The sequence below is a fragment of the Rhinatrema bivittatum genome, chromosome 3 (genome assembly GCF_901001135.1).
Source record: "Rhinatrema bivittatum chromosome 3, aRhiBiv1.1, whole genome shotgun sequence".
NCBI classification, from domain to species: domain Eukaryota; kingdom Metazoa; phylum Chordata; class Amphibia; order Gymnophiona; family Rhinatrematidae; genus Rhinatrema; species Rhinatrema bivittatum.
This window is the reverse complement of record NC_042617.1, coordinates 534,344,856-534,372,070: the sequence shown is the minus strand read 5'-3', so window position 1 is coordinate 534,372,070 and position 27,215 is coordinate 534,344,856. Positions and strand designations below refer to the sequence as shown.

The following is a 27,215-nucleotide window of genomic DNA, read 5'->3' as shown; positions in this document are numbered from 1 at the left end:
AAAATCCCTGCTAGCTGACCACTTTTGAGTTGTCCTAAGTAGAATTAGCTGAAGGAGCAATTTACCCCAGATACATCAAAATGCTATAAAAACACATGGATAATGTCCATACTAAGAAAAAGGGGAGTATAAATTTTAGAACAACAAGAGAGAGCGACTATCTACAAAGCCTTCATATTAGTCAAGTATTTATCTCTCAATAGGAGGGACATCTAGTAGCTCGAGGTGAGCTGTCTGTGGTGGTTTAGGGGTCAGTTTATCATGTAGAGTGAGACGTACGAACAGCACAGTACATCTCGGTGAAGATTTGACATCATTTGGAGTCAGGAAAGTCTCACAAAGATGAAATTTTGTACTATGTTATCTCGCCCTAGCTTGGTGGTATCAAGCTAGGGTGAGTGAACCTCACGGCGGGAGGGTGGGGGGGGGGGGGGGGGGGAGGAAGACCTTGTACTGTTTGGTGTCGAAACAGGCCTCTAGTTACTCTAGAGACTAAGAGGGCTGCAGACTGCTCCTGACCGTGTTCATGACCCAACAGAGTTCTTGCAGCAGGTTCTTGACTCTGGTCACCTGCAGGCTCTCTTCCAAAGACTTCGCCCTGATCAGCCAGTCGTCTAAGTAAGGGTGTACCAAGATCCTGTCCTTCCTCAGTGTTGCCACCATGACCACCATAATTTTGGAGAATGTTCTGGGGACGGTTGCCAGGCCGAAGGGTAGCGCTCGGAACTGGTAATGGTATCCCAGTACCGCAAAGCGCAGAAAACGCTGGTGGTCTTGAAGGACTGGGATGTGAAGGTAGCCTTCAGATAGATCCAGGGAGGTTAGGAACTCTCCCGGTTGTACTGCCATTATTACAAAGCGAAGAGTCTCCATGCAAAAGTGTAATATCCACAGATGACAGTTGACGTTCTTGAGGTCCAAGGTGGGTCGGAATGATCCCTCTTTCTTGGGAACAATAAAATAGATGGAATAACGCCCCGTATTTTGCTGGGGTGTAGGTACTGGAGTTATAGCCTTCAGGCTGATTAGTCTTGTCAGAGTAGATTCCACTGCCAGTCTCTTGATGTGGGAGTGGCAGGGTGATGCCATAAATTTGTCCAGAGGGATGCTGTGAAACTCCAGAGAGTAATCTTCTCGAATGATGTTTAGTGCCCATTTGTCCAACATGATTTCGACCCATCGTTGGTAGAAAAGGGAAACTCGACCCCCTATTTCCTCTTCCTGTGGATGGGTCGGCCCATTCGCATTGGGGAGCTCGGTTAGAGCCTGCCCCCAGACCTGCTCCTCTCTTGGTTTGTTGTTTCCGAAAGGATTGGGACCTTCCGGCGGGGTGAGGTACCTGAAATGATGAATTCCTGTAGGGCCGAAAACGTTAAGAGCCTCTGCCCCTAGTTCTTCTGGGAGAAGGACGCTGGAATCTTTTTCCTCTGTCTTCCGGAAGCCGAGGCACTGGAGATTCACCCCACTTGCTGGCTAATTTCTCTAATTCGCTTCCGAACAGGAGAGATCCCTTAAAGGGCATTCTTGTGAGGTTCGCCTTAGAAGTTGTGTCTGTAGACCAGTTACGCAACCATAACTACCTCCTGGCCGCCACTACCGAGGCTACTCCTCTTGTCTAGGTACATACCACGTCTAAGCTTGCGTCCATCAGGAAGGCTGTGGCAGGTTCAATTGCTTCTCCGGCATATGTTCCGGAATTATCTGCCTCTCTCAAGAGGAGCAAGCAGGAGCGTGCCACCAGCGTGCAGTAGGAAGCGATCTGCAGTGTCATAGCTGTTGCGAAGGCTCATTTAAAGGATGGATTCTAATCGTCTATCCTGAGTATCCTTCAGTGCACCTCTCTCAACGGGAATGGTTGTTTGCTTCGAAACAGCACAGACCACGGCATCCACATTCGGGAAACGTAGGCGTTCCTTGGTCGCTGGTTCCAGAGGATACAAGGCTTCCCAAGGCCCGACCTCCTTTAAAGTTTGCCTCCGGGGCATCCCACTCCAGGTCAATCAGTTCCTGGAGGGCTGATTGTGTCCAAATGAAGGCTTGCAGCCCCTGGAAAAATTCCAACCAGGAGAAGGTCCCTGGGTCCATGTTAGCCCCAAGGGGAGTCAGAGTAGGGGCCCCTGAAGTGCCCTCTTGTGGAGATGCCATTTTGGAGTTTATTTATTTTTATTTATTTTTTTTTATTTAAAAGTTTTATATACCACACAATGGGTAGAAAGCTATCCGTCTAGGCGGTGTACATGGTTACTTACATACACAATAAATTAAAAACAATACAATTTATACAAAACAGGCTGTACTTGGTACTTTAACAAATGGTAAGTTGCAACAAGTGATAAAAATGTTACTTAAGGTTGAAGGCTTGAGAGAAAAGATAAGTTTTTAAATGTTTCTTAAATTCTTTGTGATTTGAGGTTAGACGGATATAATCTGGGAGGGAATTCCACAATAGTGGGCCAGCTACAGAGAATGCACGTTTTCGGGTCAAGGATAAATCCTTTGGGTTTTCGGGTCAAGGATAAATCCTTCGGGTTTCAGATATTGCTCAACTTTGCCACCTTCTTCGTGCAGTGACAGGTTTTAATCTAGAGTATGAACACAAGCAGCACAATACACTCCCTTCAGAAGAGCCCGTTTTTCCCAGCCTCCTTTCCTCAAATACACCTCCTCCCCACCTAAGCTACGATTGCACTGAATGAAAATAGTAACCTTCACTGTCTAAAGGATGGTTCCAGGGCACCACCCTCACCGCAGCCCCCCTCTGGCACAAGCAGCGGATCTGGTTATATTTCAGACCGCAGTCCAGGGCAGTGATCCTCAATGCACCACTGGGATTGAATACTTGAAGCTCCTGTCGATAAAAGAAAGAAAAAATAAATAAATAAATAGAACACACTAATCACACAAGTTACTCCCAACCACGCAAAACAGATTCAATACTTTCACAGAAACTTTTTTCCCCTTGTAATCCTAGAAAAGTTTTGTATTCAGTCCTCCCCCTTTATCACATCTATATTCTTTCCTACCTGTCTCAGAGAGCAATTCTACATAATCTTCAAGTTTTATCCTCAGTCATATAGCCTTAATCTGGCAGAGACCCAACAAGAACGAGGGACAAGATGCAGCTCTCCAAGAGCTATTTCCATTACTGCTCTCCAGGACCGAATGGAATGTGCTTTCAAACAGTCAGGGACAGGCTGCCCACAACAAATATAAACAGAAGCAATAGCCTCTTTCAACTAATGAGCTATGGTCGCTTTTGACGCTTTGTGCCCCTTCTTAGCGCCACTCCAGAGAACATTAGTAACCTTGAGATAACATAAGAGGACCCTCCTGACATATGGGCAACTCATTTCTCTAGCATTAGGTGCATCCAGCTCAATATTGGGAAAGGCCAGAAGTTCCACTGACTGATTTAAGTGGAAAGCTGAGACCACCTTTGGCAGAAAGGTGGGAACCGTTCTAAGCGACACACACACATATATATTTAATTTTTTTTCCCCCTATATGCAAGGTGTTGCATATAGGGAAAAATAACCCTTGCTGTAGTTACACGATGTTAGGTTCCATATTAGGAGCTACCACCCAAGAAAGAGATCTAGGCGTCATAGTAGATAATACATTGAAATCGTCGGCTCAGTGTGCTGCAGCAGTCAAAAAAGCAAATAGAATGTTAGGAATTATTAGGAAGGGAATGGTTAATAAAATGGAAAATGTCATAATGCCTCTATATCGCTCCATGGTGAGACCACACCTTGAATACTGTGAACAATTCTGGTCGCCGTATCTCAAAAAAGATATAGTTGCAATGGAGAAGGTACAGAGAAGGGCAACCAAAATGATAAAGGGGATGGAACAGCTCCCCTATGAGGAAAGGCTGAAGAGGTTAGGGCTTTTCAGCTTGGAGAAGAGACGGCTGAGGGGGGATATCATAGAGGTCTTTAAGATCATGAGAGGTCTTGAACGAGTAGATGTGACTCGGTTATTTACACTTTCGAATAATAGAAGGACTAGGGGGCATTCCATGAAGTTAGCAAGTAGCACATTTAAGACTAATCGGAGAAAATTCTTTTTCACTCAACGCACAATAAATCTCTGGAATTTGTTGCCAGAGGATGTGGTTAGTGCAGTTAGTGTAGCTGGGTTCAAAAAAGGTTTGGATAAGTTCTTGGAAGAGAAGTCCATTAACTGCTATTAATCAAGTTTACTTAGGGAATAGCCACTGCTATTAATTGCATCAGTGCATCAGTAGCATGGGATCTTCTAGGTGTTTGGGTAATTGCCAGGTTCTTGTGGCCTGGTTTGGCCTCTGTTGGAAACAGGATGCTGGGCTTGATGGACCCTTGGTCTGACCCAGCATGGCAATTTCTTATGTTCTTATGTCCTGGAATCAGAAATTCTTAAAAAAAGATTACCGGCATGAGAGGGCTTGAATTTCCGACACCCTCTGAGCTGAGCAGATTGCCACAAAAAACACAGTCTTCAGAGTTAAATCCTTCAAGGTAGCCTTAAGAGGTTCAAGAGGAGCTTGCACGAGACCCTTAGGACTAAATTAAGGCTCCAAGACGGACAGACTGGATGAACTAGGGGATTCAAATGCTTCGCCCCGCAAAGAAAAATGCACCGCTTCCAGATGTGCCGCCAGCACCGCCCCATGAAGCTTGCCTCTCAGGCATCCCAAGGCCGCAACCAGCACACAAAGGGAATTAAAAAAAAACAAAAAACAAAACCCTTTGCTGAGGCCTTTTTGCAAGGAAGCTAGAATCTGGGCCACAGAGGACTGGCGAGGAAGGATTTCATGCTCGCGACACCAAGATTTCTGGGCTTGAAGCAGGGTGGTAATAACATCCTCTGGATATCCCTTCTATCTTAACTGCTTCCTTCCAAAAGTCAGGCTGCCAGACAAAAGCGAGCAGCCTGGTTGAAAGATATAGGGCCTTGACGCAGTAAGTCTGGAAGATGACTCAGTCATAGGGGTCCGTCCACTGAGTGATTGACTAGGTCGATGAACCAGGGCCTCAGAGGCCACAAGGATCACCTTCCCTGGGTGAACTTCTATTCTCCTTAGCAGTTTGCCTATTAGAGGCCATAGCAGAAACACACAAAGCAGAACTTCGTGCGGCCAAGGGATCACTAGGGCATCGACCCCTTCTGCTCAGTGTTCTCTCTTGCGACTGAAGAAACATGGTGCCTTAGCATTTGTTTGAGTCGCCATCAACTCCAGATGAAGAGCACCGCATCTGTGCAAGATGAGGGCCATCGCTCCTAATGCCAGTTCCCACTCCCCGGGGTCTAGTCATTGGTGGCTCAGAAAATCCACTTGCACATTGTCTGTCCCTGCAATGTGTGACGCTGCCAGCAAGGCTAGATGTTGTTCCACTCAGGCCATGAGCATCTCCACTGGATGACTCTTGGTTCCTCCCTGATGGCTGATGTAGGCTACTGCCATCGCATTGTCAGACAGAACCTTGACTGACCAGTTGTACAAGAGTGGAAGAAAACTAATGCCAGACGCACCGCTCTCATCTCTAGGTGACTGATGGACCTCTATACCTCTTCCGCTGACCATTGGCCCTGGACTAACTGCGACCGGCACACCACTCCCCATCCTGAGAGGCTGGTGTCCGTGGTCACTATCACCCACTGAGACACCTAGAGGTCCACCTCGCATCTCAAGTGTTTTCGGACAAGCCACCAGCCAAGACTGCACCTAACGGACTCTGTGAGTGGTAAGGCCATCTGGAACTCCTCAGACATCAGATCCCAACGGGATAGCAATGCTTTCTTAAGGGCCTCATATGAACAACCGCCCTCGGGACCAACTCCAGAGAAGATGCCATGGAGTCCAGGACCTGCAAATAGTCCCAAACTCTGGGGAACGAAGCTGCCAACAAGTGTTGAACTCGAGTCTGCAACTTGGTGATTTGTTCCTCCGTTAGGAAGACTCTGCTCACTTGGGCATCGAAGTGTGCTCCTAAGAAGTCCAGAACCTGCGAAGGATAAAGATGACACTTGGACTGGTTGACAACCCAACCACAGGACCTCAGATGGTACAAGACCTTGTCCACCACTTATTTGCAGAGCTCCTCTGACTTCGCGCGGATGAGCCAGTCGTCCAGATACGGGTGAACCAAAACTCTCCCCCCTTTGGAGGGCTGCTGTCACTACTACCATCACCTTGGTGAACGTGTGCAGGGCTGTATCCAGATCGAAGGGGAGGGCACAGAACTGGAAATGCATTAGGAGGATCATGAAGCGGAGAAACATCTGATGATCCTCTGATGATCCTTGTGGATCCCGATGTGCAGATACACTTCTGTCAGATCCAGAGAAGCCAGGAACTCCCCACTGTGCACAGCCTTAATAACAGAACACAGGGTCTCCATCCAAAAACACGGGACCCTGAGGGTCTTGTTCGCCTTCTTCAGGATCAGAATCAGGTGGAAAGAGCCTTCCTTCTTCGGTAGTACGAAGTAAATGGAACAGCCCGTTCCCCACTCTTCCTGGGGAACAGGAACGATAGCCCCCAGGCTCTATAATCTCTGGATGGTTTGCCAAATAATTTGTTTCTTCAAAGGGGAGCTGCAGGGAGACCATAAACAGGTCTCTGAGAGGTTGAGCAAATTCGAAAGCATAGCAGTGTTCTATGAAATTTAGAACACACTGGTCCGACATTAGCTTGACCCATTCCTCGTAAAAAAAAAAAAAAAAAAAGGGACAGGCATCCGACAATCACTGGGATGAAGGAATGGGTCTGGCCATATCTCTGAGAGAATTTGGGCCCGAGGGACTCCTGACTAGCCCCATCACGGCTCGCTCTATGCCCTCAAAAGGACAGACCAGGATTGGAACCTCCCCGAGGACTATCTCTGGCCTGTTCCCGACGCCCTACTCTGATGGAAATGCCTTTGCCCCCGAAAACGAGAGCGGGTGGGGAGAAAACCTCTAGTTCCCTTAGGCTTATCCTCTGGCAGCTTGTGCACTTTGTCACCCAAAAACTTGATCAGCTGCTCCAAATCTTCTCCAAAAAGAGAAACTTGCCTTTAAAGGGAAGTGCACTAAGCTGAGCTTTGGACGAGACATCCACCAACCAATTATGAACCAAAGAAGCCACCTGGCTGAGACCACAGATACCACAGTTCTGGAGGAGGTACGAAGGAGATCATATAGGGTGTCTGCCCCATAGGCCACCGACGCTTCCAAGTGCTCAGCCTGCGCCGACCCCTGAGGAGGGAGGATCTTTGGCGCTCAGCAAATGTTGCACCCATGAAGCTGCTACAGACTGAAGTGTGAATGCAGACAGCTGATACTTCAAAAATCTTCTTGAGATGTACCTCGAGCTTTTGATCCTGTTGGTCTAAGAGTTGCTGCTCCTGCGCCCGGAATGATGGATCTCTTCATGACCGGTGACACCAAAGCATCCACCTTGGGCACCTTCCAAAGCCCCAGTGTCTCCTCCGGCAAGGGATAGAGCTTGTCCATAGCCCTGCCTACTCGCAAGTCCATCTCCAAAGTATCCCACTCCTGGATCAGTAGCTGTTGAACCATATGGTGAAAAGGGAAGGTCTTGGCTGGATCTCGTAAGCCTGCCATGACAGGGTCCACCATGTCCGGGCTCTGTTCATCCTGGAGGAGCACCATACCCAGCTCTGCCAGGACATTTGGAATCAGAGGGTCTAGTTCCTCCTTCTGAAATAAGCGCACTACCTTGGGATCGTCTCCATCCAAAGGGCAAGTCTTTTCCGGTTCCTCGTCCAGGTCAGCCCCGCCAAGAGGAGGGGGGGGGGGTGGAGGAGGCATGCACCAATGGCCCAGCGAGGCCTAAGTCCCCAGAGACAGTTTCACTGAGATCACCCCAAGGAGAAGGACCTCTAATCTTCCAAATCCTTATGGTCCCCTATGGCTCCGGCCACTTGGGGGACCTTCAACTGTTCTCTGCCTAGGAACACTGTCCGGGTGAGACTGGCTGGCCAAATAAGCTTTGTGCATTAAAAGTGCAAAGTCAACTGAAAACCCGGTGGGGCCCCTCAAATCCCCCTCCAGGGGATTGGTGTCATCATCTGATAGCTCCTCACAGCTCAAGCCAGCCGGAGACAGGTCGGGCAGCAGATCCCCGCCCCCTGCCGATATTTCCTTAGCGGCAAAGAATGCTTTCAACATGGCCGCCATTCCCATGCTGAGCGGGAACGGATCAGCCTCAGCCTCAGAAGCAGCAGGCCTTTTTCCTGCACCATGGGACTTCCCCACTGCCATTACCACCACTCCCAAGGCACCCTCCCCTCTGGGGAGGCAACGTGCACAGAGACCCGTGCGGGAGAGCCTAGAAAATGGCTCCCCGCAAGCCGAACATGTAACATCCCGCAGCACGGTTGGCGGAAACGGGAGCGTGCAAAAGCTCCAATGAAAAAAAGTTAGACAGACCCGGGAGCCGAGACCTCAATCGCGATCACGCAACCTTACCCGGCACGTGTGCAGACACCGGATTCTTTTGCTATCAATTTCCCTTTTTTTTTTTTTTAAAAGGCTTCTCCAGCTCCAAATGATAGGGGGAGGTACCGGACCACTGGTTATCACTCCCGGCATCCCATAGAAAAGGGGAGCAGTCTGGTTCACCAATCCTGCTCCTATTATGCCTGCTATGGGGGAGGAGGGGAGGGGGGGATGGTCCCACTACTAGGACCTGCCAACCCCCTGGAGGAACCACAACTTCTTCTTGTCCTGCTTGATAGATGGTATATTTTCAATTTTTTTTTTTTATTCCCTAAGGTGGGATCAGACTGCAGGTTTGCATCATCTCCATCTGCTGGAAACAGAGAAATACTGAGGAAATGCAGGTGGCACACCAGGTTAAGAGAGTGTGCTCTCAAAGTTTTTCTCTGTCTCCGTCTGCTGGAAGGGAGGCAAAACCCAGCAGTCTGGACTGATCCGGGTACACACAGGTAATTCATCTTTATCTACCGTGTCCACTGAGAGAAGGTTCAACGGTGGCCCAAGACTGGAACTAGAGCTTCCTCCCAGAATGAAGTCTCCAGTGCCCTACTCACCCAGCAAGGAGTAGAGAGGGATGAGAGCCACCCTTGAAGGGACGGGTCATCAACCTATGTCATCCCACCTAAACCCAGCTGAAAAGGAGACCTGGCTTACCTTTAGCGAGACCTCCTGTACCAGATTCCTTTTGCTGGGGTCATCATATGGAATGGTGCCTTCATCTGTACCATCTACAACCAGCTTCCCCAGCATTGTTCCTCTCTCTCTGATCTTCTTAGTCAGGGCTCTGGTATCTACTCCTGAACACAGACAGGACCAAAATGTCAGCAAAATTTTAATACACATTTAACTGATACGAAGAGAAGAGATTAACAAGCTTGGAATTCAAAATTTGATAAAATATGGTGTAAAGAAATGAACAAACTATTTCCATACTGAACAGGAGCAGAACCAAAGGAAGCAACACAGACTATAAAAAAAAAAAAAAAAAGACATCTCACAATAGTCAATTACTAGGGTAAAAACCATGGCACAGACTTGTAACCTATTGTCTGTATGCCAAAAACAAGGTTTTAATGATACCTATTTAATAGCTTTTTACAACACCAACATACAATAAATTATTTTAGAAAATTAATAAGTGCCACTCTGGTGGCTCAGTGGCAGTTTCGTGCCCTGCCACGTACAGAACCTAGGTGAACAGAGCCCAGAAAGTTTCCAACCCTAGGATCTGTCAAGCTTTTAATAACCACAGGAGGCTATAAGCACACATGCAGGCACCTCCAAGATGGAAAGGTTGTCTACCGCTTTTGAGACCTGCACTACATAAATGTTTCCTGCGAGGAAAGGAGAGGCTGAAGTGTCGGCACAGCCAAAGTAAGGTTAATAAAGTGACAACTGAGGGGATCGCAGAGTAAAGGGTATGGATCAGAACTCATGAGTCCTACCCTAGGAGTTTTATTGCTCAGTTCTGAAGTCAGATTACTAAGGCCCACTTCCTGAATAATGCAAAGAGCAAGGGGTGGAGAGAGATTTACTTTCCCGAGAGAGTGGTGGAATACAGCTTACAAGCTTACAAACACAGCAACCAATACAAGTCACGGTTCTAAACATACATCGGCCCAGAAAAGAGAGAGTGGCCAAGTAATGCCGAGCGCTGCCCTCAGGGAACAGTGGATTCACGTAACCAGTGGAAGAAGAGAGGCCATTATCTGCATTATCCTCTGCCTTATATGACTTTACCTTCCAGTCCAGGAATATTCTGCTCTTTCAGCCACTGGTCCAGCGACAAGGCAGAGCACCAGTGGCTAGGGATCTGTGATCTCTCCCCCACGATCAGTGCCGATGCATGGATTTGGCTAGATTCAAACCACTGGGCAGTTATGGAAAGAGAAGGGGGTGAGAGGGAAAACGTATAAGTAATTATAAGTAATTAGTAATTCTCATAGCTGGTCCTCGTCAGACCCGAGCAAATCTGCTTTTCATTATAATCAAAATAGACGCAGTAAACAGGTTTTCAGGCCAAACATATGCAAATACACATCCTGAATATTCATTGTGGATATCCTGAAAAAAATCAGACCTCTTCAAGAGTTCTTGATGAAGAAATGTGAGTACTGAGGTAAGGGCACCTTCACCTTGTCAGGAGTGGCTACTTAAAGTTGGAATGTTGCATACTGGAATATAATGAGTCTTCAAACATTCCCTGCTTACAGCTGTATAAGCCTACTGTGCTCACAGCTCCAATGACAGAGAACATACAGCTTCCAAGATTCAATCCTGGGCACGGCTTGTGAAAAACATTTCTGGTTGTAAGCAGGGCATGAAAGAACAGATAAGACTGCATAGGGATTCCCATGCCCCACATTTTTTCCCCCCAATTATTTTACCCTCTCTCGTCTTTCCATGTCCAACCCCTCCCACTTGCTGCAGATTCTGAGGCAGACATCTGTGGAATTTGAAAGTTCCGCTCTCCAGATGTGGTCATAATGCATGGCTGGCTGTGTACGGTACATCAGTGCCCTACTGTTTTGTTTTGTTTTTATGACGAAAACAGTGGTCCTGCACCTGGTTCTATATTTATGCCCCAATAAATAGAAAGCCCTAAGCTGAGTTTATCAGAAATTTCAAGATTATACAGACAAACAATAAAACTTACAATATATAATTTTGAAATATATGTTGGACGTTTTATCGGTTGATGTTGTAGTTTAACAGAGACTGGCCTATACAGTTGCACTCCTCTCCTCTCCTCTTCCCTCCCAACCCCCCCCCCCCCCCCCCCCCCACCACCACAAAGAAAAGGACCTTAACACTATAAGCTCAGGCAGGAGGATCTCGGTCCAACTCCCTCCGCCTCTTCCTGTATTTACCTGCTTGTGTATGTCTAAGTGTCTATCTCCCCTGTCTGAAGCAGATAACTTTTGCACCAGGATTACAAGGATGATGTTCTTATCACAGTGGCTGCTGGGCAAGGTCACAGAAAAGGCAATGCAAGATTGTAAACCAGAAAAGAGGCAGCACTCACACAGTGCATGCACTACACTCACAGTGACATAATTTGTCTTTTTTTTTTTTTACATCCCATCGAAAGCTCACAGGCACATCCTCCCTGCAGGCTGGAAGCCAAGCACCCAGGGAGAAGGATTAGATGCATGAGGCAGACAGGGCTAAGGTTTCAGAAGTAGCCTAGAGAACCTATGAAACATGGAGTCCTAGTTTCTAATCCCATTTTCACCCCAGTTCAATGCATCTTAACGAAGTCATCTTAGAAATCTCCATGTGACTTCCTTAATGCTTCCCCCCAACCATCACTGTATTACATTACTACTACTTGTTTCTACAGCACTACACAACATACAAAGCGTTGTACAAACAAAAAAAGAGACCGTCCCTGCTCAATAGAGCTTACAACCTAATAAATCAAACACACAGGACAAGAGATTTGGGTCATTACATAAGGTAAGCAATGGTTAAAAAAAAGTAAAGAAAAGAAAAAGAAAGTTAATGAAACAATTAGGCCTAAGATTTAAATGCAGCCTCAAAAAGGTGGGTCTTTAGATGGGATTTAAACATGGCGAGAGAGAGCATATGACATATGAGTTCAGGAAGTCTGTTCAAAGCACATGGTGCAGCCAGATGGAAAGCACAGAGCTGGGAATTGCTGGTAGAGAAAAGCACAGATACGCGTGGCTTGCCTGATGAGCGGCGTGCACGAGGAGTGGTGAAAAGAATATAAAAAAGAGGAGAGGTAGTGAGGTGCTACAGAGTGAAGGCATTTGTAGTTGAGAAAGAGCAGCTTGAACTGTATGTGGGAACAGATAGGGAGCCAATGCAATGACTTCAGAAGAGGAGTTATGTGAGAGTAGCGACTCTGGTGAAAGATAAGTCATGCGGCTGAATTTAGGATAAGACTGTAGTGGTGAGAGATGGCTTGCTGGGAGACCTGTGAGGAGCAGGTTGCAATAGTCTAAGCAGGTGGAGATGAGAGAGTGGATCGGGGTTCTGGTAATGTGTTCAGAAAGGAAGTGACAGACTTTGGCAATGTTATAGAGAAAGACGGCACGTTTTAGCAACATCTTGGATATGCATAGAGAACGCGAGAGAGAGAGAGAGAGAAGTTGAAGATGACTCAGATTATGGACTGAGGGGACCAGGAGGATGACCGTGTTCTCCACAGAAACAGAGAAAGGAGAAAGAGGGGCAGTGGGCTTGGGGGGAGAAGATAAGGAGCTCTTCTTTGGCCAAGTTGAGTTTAAGGTGGGCAGCAGGACATCCAGGCAGCAATGACCGACAATAAGGCCGAGATCCGGGACTGCACTTCTGGTGAACTTTCTGGCGTAGAAAAGTAAATCTGGGAGTCATCAGCATAAAAATGGTATTGAAAGCCTTGAGAAGAAAACAGAGTACAAAGGGAGATAGTATATAGGGAGAAGAGAAGAGGGCCCAGGACATCAGTCGCACCATTTCAACCACAGCAGAGGCGTCATCCCGTCTTTCTGCTATTATTATTTTCAAGGCACTTGTGGGTGCAGTTTATACGAGTAGTACATTATACTAGTAAATTTCTTCCCTTCCTACCAGGCCATGCCACTTCTGCTCAGAACAAGGGCAATGCCCTGGGGGCAGCTGCACTTACCCGACTGAGCCCGAACTCATCTCTTTCGTCTTGCGGTATCCCATAGTTCCCAATGAGAGGGTAGGTCAGCACCAGGATCTGAGATTTATATGAAGGGTCTGTCAGCGCCTCAGGATAACCCACCATGCCTGTCTGGAACACTGCAACACAGGGTAAGGGAGAGAACAAGAGAACAGAAAGATCTCTCAGCCGCAGACCAATTCAATTTGATTCTTAATTAGTTATGCACCAGTGCAGCATGCAGTCTTAAAGGAAAAAAACTACAAAAAACAGCAGCAGCCCAACATCAGACCTGCGTGGATGTTTGCTACTTCCCAAATAGCTTTGATTATGTGGTTCGTTACCTCTCTTTCAGACGGGCCGATACAGTAAAGTCTGCGGGAGTGAGGGCGAATGCCTGCTCTCCCGGCGCGCGCACCGGCCACTCGCCGGTGCACGCGATTCAGTATTTAAATTAGGTCCGGCGGTAGATCCGGGTAAAAGGAGGCGCTAGGGACACCAGCGCGTCCCTAGCGCCTCCTTTTTGACAGGAGCGGCGGCTGTCAGCGGGTTTGACAGCCGACGCTCAATTTTGCCGGCGTCGGTTCTCGAGCCCGCTGACAGCCACGGGCTCGGAAACCGGACGCCGGCAAAATAGAGCGTCCAATTTTCGGCCCGAATTCAAATTTTTTTTTTTACTTTTCGGGATCTCCAACTTATCTCTATGATATTAAGTCGGAGGGTGCAGGAAAAAATTAGCGCAGACCTTTGGGTCCACCCAGTCTGCCCAGCAAGCTTCTTATAGTAGCAGCATCCCTTCTTACCTTCTGCCCCAAAGAGGATTCTATATAAAGACTATCTTGCTTTCCTCCTTTCATAATCTCAAATTCCGAGGTGCGGGAGCAGACTCCAATGGAGTCAGGTTACAGACAAAGGACCCCCCTAGGTCAGATAAGGAGACAGATGGCAAGTTCACTCCAAAAAAAAAAAAGGTAGGGGGGATAGGACTCAGCAAACGAGAAAACTCTCATTACCTGAAAACTTAGTAAGAACATAAGAATAGCCAAACTGGGTCAGACTACAGGTCCAGCTAGCCCAGCATCCTGCCTACACAACAGTGGCAAACAGCAGGTAAAGGCTGCAATGTCTCCCCAAGCCACAATAAACTGTTACACAATGATTTTAAGTATACGCTGGTTTCCAAGGGCTTGCAGGTCCCCCTTGTTTGGATGTCTCCATAGCAATGACAGAGAAATCAGATTATCTACTGAAACATTGGTAAATAAATAAATCTTTGTATGTGGCAAGGAGGACAGTGATTGGCAGCAGTGTATGAAGAAGGGGGGGCATCTCCCTAAGGGAAGGAAGTTTTGTAGATGAAGACACAGAAGTCTGAAAGGTAAGAGATGAAGTAATACAGAAGAGAAAGCAAAGCTGCATTAAGGATGAGCATTTGCTCTGAAGGCATTACAAGAAGCCTCTTAGAATATGTGCCAAAACAAATTCAATAAATGTACAGGACGAATAGAAAGAAAAGAGCTATCACAAAGTTTAAGTTGGAAGCGTTCAAATTAATATACAGGCTTCATGAGACCCTGTGAAATTATCCTATTTACTACAGTGAAATTATGCCTAACTGGACTAATTATTTTTTAATTAATTCAGACATCTTGTTTTTACTCCTGAGACAACACTGTTCTTTCAAATTATATATATGCATATATGCTTCCCCAATAAAGGAGCATAACATGCTCCAGAGTTTCTTCCTCCTGCACCAAAAAGTTTTAGGAAAACCATATCTCTGGAGAACATTACAAGATACACAGTCAAACAGACTCAACCAAGAAGAGAGGGAAAAAGGGCACTTAGGAGGCAAGATAAACAGACACACATCACTGCGTAGAGGTCTGTATTCCTTACACAATTACAAAAAGGAGGACCTGAAGATGATAAACCTTAAGTACTCAGTGCTGATGTGATGAGAAATTTCTACTACTTGCAAAACAACTCACTTACTGACATAACACTGTGGCATCTGCAAAATGGCAATCTATGTAAAGGCCTTACTGATCAGCTCTTTCCTGCTTTTTTTTTTTATCTATCGTCTGCTGCTGCTCAGCTGCAACCATCTGAAATTCATCCCAGGATTTAGATTGGGCAGGTCTGTGAATGTGTTTACCTTTCCAAGGCAGATTACATAGAACAGGTTTGTTTACGTCCATCTCTGCCATCCACTCCTCCTACCTCCAAACAAAAAACTGTTCATAATAGGAACAAGCTGTAAATCACAGAGTAGATGCTGAAATAAAATAATTTTTACAACAAATAGCGGGTCTCCTCCTGTGGAACCCATTACCCCTTATATTGCCTACTATTTCAGACCCAAAAATGTTTAAGTGAGCTTTGAAACCTTATTATTCAAGCAGGCCTGTGAGATTCCTGATTAAGCCTTATGCACGTTCAGTCTTTTTTTTTTTTTGTCTTCCAGCTTGGAGTAATTAGTTCATTTTTGTTTGGGGTTCTTGCTAGCTAGTATTATTCTATGGATAAGCAATGTCCTTACATGCTGTGCTTTTAATATGCATTTGTCTTGTACCCCACCTCAAACTATTCAGAGGGTGGCAGGCCATAAATAATTGTAAATTAAAAAAAAAAAAAGGGGAGAGCAATACTTTATGTAAACAATTAATGTTAAATACACAAGGGTGGAAAAATACTACCCAGTCAAACCTTTTAAAAGCCAAAGCAGAAAAATATTTTTCTGTGTCATCCTTATTGGGGGGAGGCTTATTTTGCTTTATAATTTAGTTGTTTTTTTTTGTTTTGTGTACTTTTCAAAACCTTTTCCTTGCTTTTGTGCTCTTATACTTTCTTGCTTGCCTTTTTTTTTTTTTTTTTTTTTATTCATCCTGTCTAAATAGTCCTTTTTTTTTTTTGGGCCTCTCCCCTATGTGCAAGGCGGGCAGTCCCAGTCCTGCAGCAGCTCATCTTGGATCTGCGGCCACCTCCTCAGCCATGGTCGCGCCTCCTCTTGATCCAGAAGCAGTTTATAGGTGTCGAGGCAATCTGGCGCCTGGGAATTTTCCACATCAGATATTAAAACAACTGAAATGCAGGGGGGCAATGGGGAAAGGCGACGCTGCTGTGGGTCCTCTTGGAAAGGGGGGGGGGGAGGGGAAGAACTTTCTTCTACATCAGAGTGAGCCGCATGCTACTCCTGGGGGAATTCTGCGCAAAAAAAACTGAAAATTCTGCAAACTTTACATTGGTCAAAATAACACAATTTACATGACAGTCTTTTAAGTAATTACATTTTTAATTACAGAAAAAAGTTGTTACTTAAAGTTGCAGAATTTTAAATATTTTGAGCAGAATTTCCCTAGAAATTCACTGTAAGAGTGTTCCTTCCACTCGCTCTCCCTACTCCCCTGGCCACTTTGCCCTCTCAGGCCCAACTCCTCCACCTGCCAATATCTCTCCCCTTCACCTCTAGGCTCAAACCCTTCCACTCTATTCCCAGTCCCAGTCCTGCCCCTCACACAGGCTCCCTCTGTCCCTTCCTCTCTCACACACTTGCTCCCTCTAATACACAATCTCTCATACACATACACCCTCCTTCACAATCTCCTCATATAGGCTCCCTCTCTCTGAAACCTACACTCAAGCATCCCCCCAAGACCCCTCTTACCTCCCATGCTCTCTCTCTCACCCTCCCCTCATATAGGTTCCCTCTCTGAAACCCACAAGCACCCCCCCCACTCCCCCTCTTACCAACCAAGCCGTGTCTCACCCTCCCCCACACCCCCTCTCCTCTCTCACCGGCATCCCCTTCCCCTTCATATAGGCTTCCTCTCTCTAAAACCCACACTCGAGCATCCCCCCACCCACCCTCTCTTACCTCCCATGTTCTCTCTCACACCCTCCTGCTCTCTCATCCTGCCCACCCCCCTCTTACCAACCATGCTGCCATCCTCCCCCTCTCTCTCACCGGCATGCCACGGGACGTGCTCCATTCGCAGCGAAGATGAAGGTCCAGGCGCGCCGTTCGCAGCACACGGGGGCCTTCCCTTTTCGCCGGGCCTTCATCTTCACCGCGAACGTTCGCGGCATGCCAGGGTCTCCTCTATTTTCTGCCTGTACCGCGATGGCCGCTGTCCTTCAGGTCTTGACTCCTCTTCCGGCAAGGGAGGAAATTGGTAAGGCGACGGTGGAGGAAATCTGCGGGAAGGTGGAATTCTGCGCAAATTCTGCATTCCGCAGTAGCGCAGAATTCCCCCAGGAGTAACATGCTTCCAGCACAGGCAGAAGAGATGGACACAGATATAGTCCATGACACACAGAAGGCTGCAATTAAAGTGAGAGATTTTAATCCACCAGATGTGGACTGAAGCATCCCATCTACAGAATCAGCGTTAAAGAGATCCTAAGTATATTCATGGGGCTCTCCTCTGGCAACTGGTAATAAAAACCAAAAAGGGACGAGGATGATAAAGTGTTTCTAATGTCCAGAGAGGTCACCACTCTGGCTCCAGTGATTATATCAGACGGTATGGTTTAATATAAGAGCAAAGGAAGAAAGGGAGTCGCACAAAGGTCAGGATCCTAGACTTCGAGAGTCCTAACTTTGTTAAAATGGATAAGTACTTTTAAGGAGGCACTAGCAAGATCGGGAAACTTTTCTGATGTAATAGGTCAAACTAAAAGGGACTATAGTAAAGGCAAAAAAAAAAATCTTCATGTCAGGAACACAAATGAGAAAAAAAAAAAAAAAAAAAAAAAAAGATGGTATGGTTTTCCAAATAGGTGGTTGAAAGCTTCATTGCAAAAAAGTGTAGAATTTGGGTTGCAGAACTCCAAGGGAGCAAAGTAAAAAATACTGATGTACACCAATCAAGAGAGGGACAGCGTGACAAGGCAGTAGTCAGAGTCACAGGGATGGCTAAGATGCAGAGGGATGGTGATACCACCACTGCACAGGTCACTGGTGAGACCTCACCTGGATAATTATGTCTGGTTCTGGAGGCCAAACTTCCAAAAGCAAATTAAGTGGAAAACGTCTAGCGTAGGATTACTAAAATGGTGAATGGTCTGCACCAAAAACCTTGTGAAACATAAGGACCTATATATGTATAATCCTAGAGGAGGGATAGGGAATAATGCGACATCTAAAATACCTCAAAGTTATGAATAATGCACAAAATAGCAAACCTTTTTCAGAGGAAACAATGTTCATGAACAAGTCACAGCATGAGGCGGGGGTCGAGATGAGTGTTAAGACTCAGGCGTAACATTAGAAAACATTTATTCACTAAAAGAGTGGTACATGCAGGAAATATGCTCCCAGCAACAGGCAGCACAGCCAAAAATAGTAGCTAAAAGAAAGCAGAGGATAAGCACAGAAGATCCCCAATTACAAGAAAATGAAGAGAAAGCCAGAGGTCAACTGACATTGCACCAGGAATGAAATTGGAAAAATTAGAAAGGCGTTATAGTCTGCTATATTTGTTTTGTGTAATAAATTACAAAGTTTCTGGAAGCTCGAGCGGACCTTGTGTCCGCTCGGGCAGGATAATGTGGGGTCCAGGCCCACTCGGCGGATCGCGCGGATTCAGGGAGGGGGGGGGGGTGGGGAGGGGCGAGGGAGACGCGAGGTCGCGCGGAGGACAGTGAGGGGGGGGGGGGGGGGGGAACAGGGGGAAGCCAGGGATTGGGTGGCTGGTCGCGCTGCCATGGCAGCGGTGGCTGATTGGTTGGGGTAGGGAGGAGACAGAAGGTGGGGGGGCCTGCACGAGGAGTGCATGCGCACGCAGGAGGGAGTCGGGGCTGCAGCACGGGCGGTAGCAGCAGCGTGTCCGGATTGCGGATTGGTTCCGGTGGTCTGAGGTTCGGATCGGGGGCGGCGGTTCGGGCATGGAGCGTGAAGGGCCAGAGTCGGGAGGAAGCGGCGTGAGTGCCGGGCGAGGAGGTGGAGCCGGGAGCGGAGTCGGATGGCGCTGTGAGTGGGCTGGAGGTATATCGATGGGGGATGGCTGTGCTGGAGAGGAGCGAGGGGTTCGGAGGGGGGGGCGCGTTGTGGGACGTCGGCGATGTGCGGCAGGAGGGTGCGCGGGGGTCGGGGGGGCGGGCCGTCCTGCCCGGAGCCGGTGGAACCGCCACGTGGGGGGGGGGGGGGGGGGGGTAGAGGAAAGGGGGGGAGGGGCGGGGGGGGCCGGTTGGAGTCTCCGGCGTTAGTGGGTGACGGAAGCGGGGACACAGAGGGGTTGGAGGACTTGGGAGGGGGGGTGGGCCCACGCGGTCGACGGGAGCGAGGGGGGGGGCTGGCTGGGCTCCGGGTTGAGCGGCGGCAGGAGTGGGGTCCATTGTCGGGACCGGCGGCCCGGGGGCTGAGTGATGGGGGGGGCGGGATAGGGGGTCCCGCGGACTGAGTTCGTGGAGGGGGGAGGGGCTGGGGCCGCGGGAGTGTGGTCCACGGAGTGAGGTGATGCGGGGGCAGGGCAGGGGGCGGGGTATGCTGCGGCCGGTAGTATGGGCGGAGGTAGAGTGCCTTCCGGGGTGGGGCAGCGTGGACGGAGGGGGCTTAGTAGGGGAGGGGGAGTGGGAGTGGCTGGAAGGGTGGGCGGCCCAGGATGGAGCGTCGGAGGTCCAGGATCGGGGTTGGCGGGGGGTTGGGGGTGTGGCGCACTCTTCGTCGGCGGCTGTCGTGTCTTCACAGGCGGCTGGTGCCGTGGCGGACCGGGAGGAGCCGTGTTTGTCGCGGTTTGAGGAGTGGAGGAGTGTGGCACCCGAGGCTGCGGCGAGGAGTCGAGCAGCGGCAAGGCCGGTTTCAGGAGCGACGGGGGGGGGGGGGGGGGGGGGGGGCTATGGCTGCTGCAGGTGAGTTGGTCATTTTCCCGGGGCCGGCGTCCGGGGGGGGGTAGGGGCGGGGAGCAGATACGTGACCGCGTTCGGGCCGGGTGAGGGGGGTGCAGAAGGGGGGGAAGCGGGGTAAGTCCCGCCGGGCCCGGAAGCGCGCAAGGTACTCCTCTTTGGATTCGTCTGTCTTCCTCCTCGTCGACTTCGTCCTCCACATCGGCGGATTCGGTGGTCTCGGTGAAGGGCGATGCCGGGGAGGGGGGGGGCGGTGCGCAGGGCCCCCGCGCTGGTGGCCTTGACAGAGCCGTGGGAAGAGGTGCCGCGTTCCTTGCGGAAGCGGATTCGTCGCCGGCAGTTTATTGATATTTTTCAGCTGCTGGAGGGGCGCCGGGGGAAGAGGAAAGGGAAAAAGAAGCGGGTGGCTGGTCGCGCTGCCATGGCAGCGGTGGCCGATTGGTTGGGGTAGGGAGGAGACAGAAGGTGGGGGGGCCTGCACGAGGAGTGCATGCGCGCACAGGAGGGAGTCGGGGCTGCAGCACGGCGGTAGCAGCAGCGTGTCCGGATTCCCACCCTCCCGCCCTCAAGTTCTGGTTGTTGGGGCCTTATGTTCTTGTCGCAGCTTGTGGGGTGGGGTGCGGATGGCCCGAGCCATAATTGTTATGGATTGTGTTAATTGTTATATGGGGGTGGTTTCAGCGAAAGGATGACGGTGACAACTGAGGGGGGCTGTTGTCAAGGCGGATTTCCTTGCTAAAAGTGGCGGGAGATGGCCGGCCGGACTCCTTGCAGGCAGGTGGCGGGAGCCTGAACCCGGGGGGCGTGCCGGATGGTCGAGCCGCGTGGCTGGTAGCGACTATTCCTGCCGGGAAGAGCGGCGGATGGTCAGGGGGATGGAAGCTGAAACCATGAATTGTTATTATGTTATGTTTGGCTCGGGCCCTCATGTCAATAAAAGCTGCGGCCTTTTGTACCCACAGCAAGGTGTCATGTGATTTTTGAGTGCGAAAGGGCGGTGGAGAGCGAGTGTGGTCCTGGATGCCCATATTATCAGTATTAACAAGGTACTGATGAGCAAACATTGATTGTGATAGCAACTTAGAGCCAAATCTGTAACTCCCAGGTAATGAAATAAAAGCAGATGTTGGTAAATGAGAATGCAGAAGAGCAGAGAAACAATATTGAGCCTCAGTAGAAACCTTTCCATAAACTTCCAGTAAGGAACAAGCCTTCAGGTTACAAGTGCAACCGTGCTTGTATAAATTTTGTCACTCTCCCACAGCGCAATTTTGTCACTCTCCCAAGCGCTGGCAAGGGAACACCGTTTGTTACTGTGCAAACAGGACCCAATATTCAATAAGCCGGAGAGCAAACAAGTTATCTGGCTATAGTTAGCTGGATAACTTGTCCTGGATATTCAGTGGGATAAACTATTAAAGTTATCCTGCTAATTGTAACCAGATATCTTTAAGCATAAATCGGACATTCTTTTGAATAACGATTAGGATAAAAAAAGTTATCCAGCTATGATAAACTGGATAACTTTAGATTTAACCAGCTATTTTCAAAAGAATATAGCCAGTTAAAAGTAGTGAATTGCTAGTGAGAGGGGAAAAAAAAAAAAGAGATTGTGGGCCTACTGGCCCAAACACAGACCCTGTTCTCCCTTCCGACCTAGGTCGAAAGCCTCAGCCCTATTGGGCCGAACCTGCAATTTCCCCCCAAAACCCATTCTCTATTTCAGAAAAAAAATATACCAGTTGGTAACAGCACCAGCCTCGGCCCCTCCCCCCTCCAATTCAATTTGTTAAATGTTTTAATTTCCAGGGCCCCCCTCTTCTCTCTCATCTCAACCCTCATTCTCCCACCCTCCCTGTACCTTAATTTCAGGTTAATCCTCAGCCCAGACTGAGGTAGCAACCCTACTGTGATCCGGGCCCGGCGCTTCTGCCGTCGCTAAGCAGCTACAACGGACGCGTCATGTTTCCAGCACAGCTGTGCTCCCATCGCAGCTTCTTAGCAACAGCAGAATCGCCGAGCCAGGGTTGCAGTAGGCCGCTATCATAATCCAGGCTGAATATCCAGCTGAAAGTAAGGTACAGGGAGGATGGGAGGGGAACAAGAGGCTCTGGAGAATGAAATAGTTAACAAATTGAATCGGGCCTGGGAGGGGCTGAGGCTGGCACAAATCCCAACCCCATATATTTTTTCTAAAATAGAGAGATGGGGGAAAGAAATAATAAGCAATGTGGGAGGGGCAGGGAAGTTTGGTAGTAGAAGAGAAGTGAAAGAACAGACGGTTTGAAAGCGTTATATTCCTAAACAAAAGATAGGCTTGGGTTTAAGCTAAGAGATCAGAGCATGGTAATGGCATGGGACTGGGATAGGGGGAACACTCATAGGTATTCATGACTCATCTATATTTTAGATACTGGACCTGCAATGTGTCAGGCATAGGATCAGTTTTCAAAAGATATCAAATATTACAGTCACTGCAGCGACAAGGTTCACATTGGTTTACTTCAGGAAACTGGACTGGATAAGGTGGAACACCAAAAATAGTGTAGAATGTGGGTAGGACAGATATTCTCCGATCAATCAACAGCAAAATCAGCTGGAGTGGCAATACTGAACAGGCCAACATCCACCCTTTCCAGTTATTTGGGTAATGGAAGACAAAGGAGGGAGATAGTTGACTCTATAATATCCCCAAGAGTCAGAACCTGATTGCAATCTGCAATGTTTATGCCCCCAATAACCATCAGCATGCCTTTTTCAGTAAAATAGTAAAGCTAGTGGCTTCCCATGTTCAGGGGACTCTTTTGGTGGGGGGGGGCCCAATAATTGTGTATTAGACAGATCATCTGGGTTTCAGGGAGGGGAGACTTAGTAACCCGGGGGGGGAATCAACTACTTTTGTACTAGTTTAGGTTTGGGAGATGTTTGGAGCACTCTCCATCCAATGGATACTGAATATGCTCCCATCTCTGGAGCACATGGGATAGGCTCTCGAACTGACTACCTATTGTTAAGAGAACGTGACTTCCCGAGAATATTGAGAACAGAAATAGGCCCTTTGGAGATCACAGATCACACACACCAGTGCGGTTAAATATGCAGGGGTTTCATCCAAAAGTGTCACAACTAACATGGCGATTTCCTAGATATTTGTACAGAGTTCAAGACTTTAAGGATTACTTATTAAAAAAAAAAAAAAGTGGGAAGAATACTCAGTCCTAAAAATAGCACACAAAGGGAATCCAACCCTTTTTTGGGAAACAGCAAAAGTTATTTTGAGAGGGGAGATCATTTCTTTTGCAGCGACAAAAAAATGAGAAGTTACTACTTACCCGATACTTTCCTTTTGTTTAGGACAGTCAGAGCCAGTTGAGAGAAATTAAAAAGGTATATGAGAAGGACCCAACGAAGATGAATAGGAAAAGGATGGTAGTTGTACAACATGCAATGAATTCATTGTTACACCAGCAGGTTCAGAAAATTCTTTTGTACTACAAGGCCAAGTATTATCATTACAGTAATAAATCCAGTAGATTGCTAGCTAATTTGATGAAAAGTTGGGGGCAGGACAAAATGTATCCCCACTGCAAGTTCTGCAAAATGCGGCAGCAAGGGGTTTTATCAAACACAAAAAAATATGATCAGATTACACCTATAATGATTACCTATAAACTACCGTATGGAATATAAAACTCTTATGTATCATTCACAAAATCTTATATGGGGAAGCAACAGAATGGCTCAATGCCTCCATCAGACTGCACACACCACAAAGGAATTTATGTTCAAGCATTAAAAGTTCTACTTACTATTCCAACAGTGCAATCAGCACATCTAATGCAAGTGAGAAATAGAGCAATTTCCATTGCTGGACCTAAAATTTGTAATGAACTAAGACTAAAGCAAAATATGAAACTATTCAAAAGAGAACTTAAAACTTGGCTGTTCCGCAGGGCCTATAACGAATATGACCAGGACCAGTAATTGCAAAATTGGGGCAGGATAATCAATTTAAAATTGCCTATATTCCTTTTATGTATTGTTTGTATCTGGGTTTTTTTATTGTATTTTTCATGATTTTATGCCTATCCATGTCTTTTTATCGGAGGTTTTAATATTTGATTTATTTTTTTATTGTTTCTACACGATTTTATACTTTTCTATGTCCTTCTTATGAGAGGTTTTTATTATTTTAATTAGTTACCCTTGTAAACTGCTGTGATGGAATTTTTCTAAAGGACAGTATATAAACTTTAGATTTCATTATTTAGTTATTTATTTGTAATCAAGGCAAAATTCTTAATTCAATAAATGAAACTGATAATGTTTTTCGTAATTACCACCAGAACTTATACACTGCCTCTTCTGCCCCAAAGGACAAAATACAAGAATATTTAAACCTGCAAATTTGCCAAAGCTCTCTGAAACAGATAGAAACACTTAATTCACCTACCAGGCTCAGGAGATTTTGAGGGAAATTTGACAGGCAAAACTACTTAAAGCCCAAGTGCCCGATGGATATTCAGCGGAATGGGGCGGATTTTAAAAGGAGCGCGAATAGCCTACTTTTGTTTGCGCTCCAGGCGCAAACAAAAGTACGCTGGATTTTAGTAGATACGCGCGGAGCCGCGCGTATCTGCTAAAAACCTGGATCGGCACGCGCAAGGCTATGGATTTTGTATAGCCGGCGCGCGCCAAGCCGCGCAGCCTACCCCCGTTCCCTCCAAGGCCGCTCCGAAATCGGAGCGGCCTCGGAGGGAATCCTCTAACGCCCTCCCCTCCCCTTCCCCTCCCTTCCTCTACCTAACCCACCCGCCCGGCCCTGTCTACACCCCCCCCCCTTACCTTTGTTGGGGGATTTACGCCTCCCGGAGGGAGGCGTAAATCCCCGCGCGCCAGCGGGCCTCCTGCGCGCCGGGCCGCGACCTGGGGGCGGGTACGGAGGGCGCGGCCACGCCCCCGGACCGCCCCGGGCCATAGCCACGCCCCCGTACCCGCCCCCAAAACGCTGCCGACACGCCCCGAAAACGCCGCGACGACCGGGACCGCCCCCCGACAAGCCCCCCTCGGAGAACCCCGGGACTTACGCGAGTCCCGGGGCTCTGCGCGCGCCGGTAGGCCTATGTAAAATAGGCTTCCCGGCGCGCAGGGCCCTGCTCGCCTAAATCCGCCCGGTTTTGGGCGGATTTAGGCGAGCAGGGCTCTTAAAATCCGCCCCAATGTTTTTAAAATACTAGCAGAAAAGCTGCTGGTGCCATTAGGGGCAATGTTTGAAGATATCATACAACAAAGGAACTTTTTGTACTCATTGGGGTAGATTTAAAAAATGTGCGCGATCGCGTACTTTTGTTCGCGCACCAGGTGCGAACAAAAGTACGCTGGATTTTATAAGATACGCGCGTATCTTATAAAATCCGGGGTCGGCGCGCACAAGGGGGCACACATTTGTGCAACCTGCGCGCACCGAGCCCAGCGCGCGCTGCCTGTATCCTCCGAGGCCACTCCGATTTCGGACTGCTGGCGCGCCATCACCCGATCCAGGGGCTGGTCCGGAGGCCTCGACCACGCTCCCGGGCCGGCATCATGCCCCCGGGCCCGCCCCCGAAACGCCGGGTCATTTCGGGAACGCCCCCGACACGCCCCTTTTACGAAGCCCCGGGACTTATGCGCGTCCCGGGGCTCTGCGCGCGCCGGCGGTCTATGCAAAATAGGCGCGCCAGGGCCCTGCGCGCGTAAATCCGGCCAGATTTACGCACGCAGGGCATTTAAAATCCGCCCCATTGAATTTAGCTTTTAAAACAGTAATTCCTAAGGCGGGAAAAGACCTCCATGGTTCCTGATTCTTACTGACCTATGTCATTATTGAATTTTGAAGTGAAATTGCTAGCTAAAATTATGGCAGATAGACTGGCAAAGTGCCTGCCACTATTGATAGGAGAAGATCAAGTAAGCTTTGAAAAAGGGACATGTTCTGCACTTAATATTCGTAAAATAGTGGCCTAACTGGAAACCTGTCAACGGAACAGATTCCTTCCCTTCTTTTAAAGTTTTGACACAGAAAGAGTTCAGTCTGGTAAACTGTTCTTTTATGTTTGCAGCTCTTATGGAAATAGGCACTGAAGGATACTTTTGTAAGGTCACTGAGGCCCTATATAGTCATCCATTGGCCTTGGTGTTGGTTAATGGGACTCACTCTGAATATTTTGAACTACAAAGAGGTACAAGGCTGCCCATTATCTCCTTTATTGATCCTTATTTCCGGGGATCTACTTTTGAAAAGAATTCAAGAGAATGTAATCAATAAGGTAATTTCTCTGAGGACAAGAGGATTAGGGCAATTTAAATTAGCAGCCTTTGCTGATGACATCTTAGTGCACATTAAAGACCCCAAAACATCTTTTTCTACTTTGTTAAGAGAATTCTCTTCCTATGGCGAACACGGGGGTTAAAACTGAACTTGGAGAAGTCAAAAGTTCTACCAACGATGAAAGAAGTGAAGGAACTGTTTGGGACAGGATTTCCCTATCCCTTGCGTGCAGGAACCTAGTAAAATGCAAAGCATAAAATTACAAAGGGCTGTGGGGCCACACTAAGAATCAGTTAAGAAATTGGATGGATTTCCCATTAATCCTGGCAAGGGGCGTTAACCTCTACCAAATGATGATCCTTCCTCAATGGCTGTATCTGATGCAAGTATTCCCTATTTATTGGATAAAGCAAGAGTGCTGGATTAGAAAGACAACTTCGGCAATTTGTGTGGCGTAGACTAAAACACCAGATAGCTTTACAGACTTTGGCAAGAACTTGGGATCAAGGGGGATCGGGCCTAACCAATATCAAAATATACAATATGGCTTGTAATCTATAACATATAGGGGAGTGGATTATGGAAACAAATTATTATACCTCCCTAGAAATGGAAAAAGCAAAAATGAAACCTTTAGAATTACGATATATTATATAAAACACATCTTGTGTTACTAGTGCATCTCCAGCGCGGTATCTTAATTGCTCCAGAACAAATGTGGAGATGGTTTTGTAAGTAATTACGGTTAAAACACCAAGTTCCCATTATTTGCCCAATTTAGAAAATATAGATTTCCGTCCTGGGATGCAAAATATAATTATTTTTTTTTTAACTGGCTCACCAAAGGGCTCTGAACCATTTTTCATTTTGTTGATGACATGAACCAAATGCATACTTTTCCTTCTATTGAGGAGGAATATAACCTTACTAACAAACACT

General features: G+C 47.7%; 1 protein-coding gene across 1 annotated transcript in view; it reads right to left on the bottom strand.

Moving 5' to 3' along the window:
* CAD (carbamoyl-phosphate synthetase 2, aspartate transcarbamylase, and dihydroorotase) overlaps positions 1-27,215 on the bottom strand; it is a 363,344-nt gene that overhangs the window by 332,448 nt on the left and 3,681 nt on the right. Inside the window, 4 exon segments of the mRNA XM_029596327.1 lie at positions 2,707-2,848; positions 9,142-9,284; positions 10,228-10,357; positions 13,124-13,263. Coding sequence (XP_029452187.1) covers positions 2,707-2,848; positions 9,142-9,284; positions 10,228-10,357; positions 13,124-13,263 — 555 coding nt within the window.